At 41.5% G+C, this 5,000-nt stretch overlaps 1 protein-coding gene across 1 annotated transcript; it reads right to left on the bottom strand.

Moving 5' to 3' along the window:
- Positions 1-126: 126 nt before the first annotated feature.
- On the bottom strand, positions 127-1,674 carry LOC143295474 (cilia- and flagella-associated protein 144-like). Its single transcript, XM_076607193.1, has 2 exons — positions 1,574-1,674; positions 127-255 (listed from the first exon to the last, which is right to left on the bottom strand). Exons 1-2 carry the CDS (start codon positions 1,658-1,660, stop codon positions 142-144), a joined length of 201 nt encoding a protein of 66 aa, XP_076463308.1. The 5' UTR covers positions 1,661-1,674; the 3' UTR covers positions 127-141.
- Positions 1,675-5,000: the final 3,326 nt, after the last annotated feature.

The raw sequence follows: 5,000 nt of genomic DNA, 5'->3' as shown, positions 1-5,000 counted from the left end.
CCCCCTCGCCACCCCCCCCCACCCCACCCCTCCACCCTCCAACCCCCCACACCAACCCCCGTCTTCCCCACCCCTTTTATTGCAGAGGTTCCGAGAGAGATGGTTGGTTGGTTGGCTGGTTGGTTGGTTGGTTCCAGTGAGTTAGTTGCTCATGTTTTGCTGTTCTTTCTCCAGCCACGCCTTCTCCATGAAGTGGGTCAGGGGGTTCCGCTGCCTGTGGAAGTTCAGGCGTCGGTCTTTAATGTCTGTGTCCAGCTGCACGTGTGGAAATCATTCAAAAATCAAATGAAATCAAATCATATCGTGGTGTTGTTAATAGCCCAACTGACCAAAGAGGCCAATATCACACAATACAATACACAATACACAAACTTTATTGTCTATACTTTGGTACAGAGATTTTCTTTTTGGCAGCAGCACATGTCCAACATAAGAAGAAAACAACAAACAAATAAAATGAATAAGAGAATAGAAAATAAAAAGAGAAATTAAATGGCACGAAATGGAAATAGCTATATACAAATATACAGATTACTGAAATTTACGTGCCTCTCCATTTCAGTCAGCCAAACCGCGTTGCACATCTACAAACACACACACACACACACACACACACACACACACACACACACACACACCACGCACACACACACACACCACGCGCACACATACGCACACATACACTCTCTCTCATCCCCTCTCTCTCTGTCTCTCTCTTCACAAGTAATGCAACTACAAAGATCATCGTTCATTTAAAAGGATTGGGAAATCAGTCTGTTATATCAATCAGCTGAACTCATACACCATAGTCGCCAGTATTTTTACTTAGTCCTGCTCCACTAGACCTTGAGTGGTGGTCTGGACGCGATAGTCATTCGGCCGGATGAAACGAGGTCCAGTGTGCTGCTAGCATCACTTGGCGCACGTAAAAGAACCCACGACAACAAAAGGCTTGTCACGTCCCTCCCAGGCGTAAAATCGGTAACAACAACAACAACAACAACAACAACAAAAAATCCACTTCGACAGGAAAACAAATAACATTGCAGGTGGGAAAAAAAATACAACAACAACAACAACAAAAAAAAGATGGCGTTTTCAGTGTGGCGAGCTATTCGTGGAGAAGACAATAACAATAATATCCACAGTGGAGTGATGGCCTGGAGGTAACGCCTTCGCCAAGGAAACGAGAGAATCAGAGCGCGCTGGTTCGAAACACGGCTCAGCCGCAGATATTTTCTCCCCTTCCACTAGACCTTGGGTGGTGGTCTGGACGCTAATCATTCGGATGAGACGATAAACAGAAGTCCCGTGTGCAGCATGCACTTAGTGCAAGTAAAAGAACGCACGGCAACAAAAGGGTTGCTCCTGGCAAAATTCTGTAGAAAAATCCACTTCGATAGGAAAATCAAATAAAACTGCACGCAGGAAAAAATACCCAAAAATTGGGTGGCGCTGTAGTGTAGCGACCGCGCTCTCCCTGGGGAGAGCAGCCCGAATTTCACACAGAGAAATCTGTTGTGATAAAAAGAAATGCAAATACAAATAGGGAAGCTCCAACTGGTTCTCTCACCAAGGGTTTGGATATCCAGCCAATTTCTTGGGCCTCTGTCTGCGGCTGTTTGTATTTCTGCACGGGGATCATGTGTGACCGCTTCATCACCTGTTTGAAGTATTCTGCACACACACACACACACACACACACACACACACACACACACCATCAGTCCTCGTCGATCACACACACACACACACACACACACACACACACACACACACACACACACACACACACACACACACACACACACAATCACACATACACTCCTCCCCCCACACCTGTCTCCCTAACCCTCCCCTCACCCCCATCACAGAGAGAGAGAGAGAGGCGGATATAGAGGAGACCACTTCGGTTTTATTTTGTTGTTGTTTTTGAAACTATATCTTCTTGCCACTCACTTTTTTTCCACTCAGGTAATGAATTAACTCTGCTATCAAAACAGGACATCACGCATTAAACAGGAAGCAGTAAAAAGCAGCCCATCTTTTTTTCTTTTTCTTTTTTTTTTTTTTTTTTTGTTCTTGTTTTGTTGTTTTTCTTAGAAATCGTCAGACACGCTGACACTTGAACGTGCTGTTTACGGATGGAATTTATGAGATGACCGTACAAGTCACAACACACAGACACACAGATACACACACACACACACACACACACACACATATATATATATATGTGTGTGTGTGTGTGTGTGTGTGTGTGTACATGATCTATATATATATATATATATATATATATATATAGAGAGAGAGAGAGAGAGAGAGAGAGAATGATATAGATACGCGCGTACGCACGCACACTGACGCACTCACGCACGCACAGAGCAGAATAACAGAAGAAGGGTTACAGAAAGAACGAAAACAACAACAAACAATAATTATGATGATAATAAAAATAAGAAAGATACTGGTGACGATGATTATGATTATAACAATGATAGAATACTTTGCCGATTCAGCTGAGCACAACGGTGGACCGCTAGGAATAAGGTTCTGTATAAGTAAATAGGGCTGACGTAGGTCAGTATACTTTTCATACTGTTGATTTATCTTTACTTGCTATGAGCAAAGCAGTCCAGAACAGAAAATGGTTTTGAAGATTTTTTTTTTTGTGTGTGTGGAATATTTCCAAGTCATAGATAAAACAAAACAAAACAGGACAACAAAGCAAAACAAAGAACAAAAAGAAAAAAGAAATGTTGTTAATCTTTATTTCTGTTCTTGAATAAAGGATATAGCACTTTGATATCTGTATAATGTCTGTATCGGTCATGAATATGGTGTTCCACAACTAAATTATGTCATAAAACATTTTATATGTTATACCTATAGATGATTTAAACTCTCTCCATACGAACGGCGAAAGAGACGACGTTAACAGCGTTTCAGCCCAATTACCATCATCAAAATATTGCAAGCGGAACGCTCTTATACTGAAGAGGTGAATGTTGACAAAGAATACCACAGTTCTGACGACGGAAGCTAAAGGTTGAGTCATTCAGACACCTACTGGACATCCGAGGGGTCTGTGTGGAGGAGAAGAGAGGACTGGCCGTACTGAGTGAGTTAAACATTTTGTGAAAAGGATGTAGGCCTTCCTCACTAGGCTGCAAAAGGCCGTCCCGATTATGCCATAAATATGTTATCAGTCAATGGTTTACGAAGTTCTTTAAAACAAAGATATTCATATTTTCAACACATTGATTTATCCAAACTGAATCATATCCATTTTGAGACAAAAATTCCCTGACACAGAAACCCAAGACTTTTTTTTTTTTTTTTTTTTTTTTTTTTTTAACCACGCGATTCCAAGTCAAACTATAACGTTTTAGTGTGGCAATCTTTCTTTGCCCACATCTACGATTCTTAAAACCAGCATCTGATTCTACGCTGCAATGAGGATTTCATGTGAATGGTGAAACGAAACTAAAGGTTAAACAATTTCAGGAATACTATCAACGAATTTATTATTCAACATACACATTTTTTGGGGAACATACGCAACAGTGGCCTCACTTGCAAAGTTCTGAGAGGCAAGTGCAAAGCTAAGACAGGTCGAAAAGATATCCAAAGGATTTTTTGTAAACAACAAAAGTCATGAAAGACAGAGGGAAAGAGAAAGAGAGAGAGGGGGTGGGAGATGGGAGGTGGGGGGCGGGGAGTTGGGGCGAAAGAGAGGGAAGGAGGAAGGGAGAACCTGAAAATGAAAGTTTCCAGGAAACAGAGAAGGCATGAGTGGGATGACGAGAAGTGGAAGTGGAAGTGAAAGTGGAAGTAACTCAGGAATGTATAAGGAATGTATAAGTAGTTGTGTGTGTGTGTGTGTGTGTGTGTGTGAGAGAGAGAGAGAGAGAGAGAGAGAGAGAGAGAGAGAGAGAGAGAGAGACAGAGACAGAGACAGAGACAGAAAGAGAGAGATTTTGTGCGTGGGTGCCGTGCGTGCGTGCGTCCGTGCCTGCAGTACGTGCGCGCGTGTGTGTGTGTGTATACATGATATATATATGTACATATAAATATATATATATATATATATATATATATATATATATATATATATATATATATATATATATATATAATTTATGCACACTTTATTGACACTACGTTGACAGAATCTCGGGAATGTATAAGGAATGTATAAGTATTTGTGAGAGAGAGAGAGAGAGAGATTTCGTGCGTGGGTGTGTGCGTGCGTGCGTGCGTCCGTGCCTGCAGTTCGTGCGCGTGTGTGTGTGTATACATAATATTATATATGTACATATATATATATGTGTGTGTGTGTGTGTGTGTGTGTGTGTGTGTGTGTGTGTGTGTATCTGATTTATACACACTTTATTGACACCACGTTGACAGAACAACGCTGGGGTCAGCTGGGCAGAGTAAAATAATGAATGTGATTCGGAGCGGTGTGATTCAAACACAGGCAACATTCTGAACGCGTGATCAGAGTTCTATATAACATGTAAGTTTTTTTGTGTGTGTTTTTTTTTATCTGAAAGTTGCGCATTGTCTCATGCCACTCTAGGCTTCCCATTCCACTTTCAATTTTTTCTGTATGAGGTTCATTGAGTCCGTTAGAATAGTGGCATGTTGGTTTCCAGGCATATGGATAGATGATAGCCACTGGAGAGCATGTGTCACTGCTTCAACTTCCATCGTTAGGGTGGAGGTTGTGACTTTGTAGACAGCATTCTCTTCCCTGATTGTTTTGTTGTTGTTGTTTTTTTGGGGTTTTTTTCGTTTTGTTTCGCAGTGAATCCCCAACCGGATTGGTCTTTGGTGACAGAGCCGTCTGTGTATATGATGATGTCCTTTTCTTTGCTGTTTTCTTCTATGAGTAACTCCACTTCTGCATCAGTTTTTCCCTCTGGCCATTCCCGACAATGTCTTACCTAGAGTGGGTGAAATGTCTGTGTTGAAATAATGATTGAGGTTTTGGG

Source organism: Babylonia areolata, chromosome 20 (assembly GCF_041734735.1).
Source record: "Babylonia areolata isolate BAREFJ2019XMU chromosome 20, ASM4173473v1, whole genome shotgun sequence".
Lineage (NCBI taxonomy): Eukaryota > Metazoa > Mollusca > Gastropoda > Neogastropoda > Buccinidae > Babylonia > Babylonia areolata.
The sequence above is the reverse complement of the archived record's forward strand: the minus strand, read 5'-3'. Positions and strand labels throughout refer to the sequence as shown.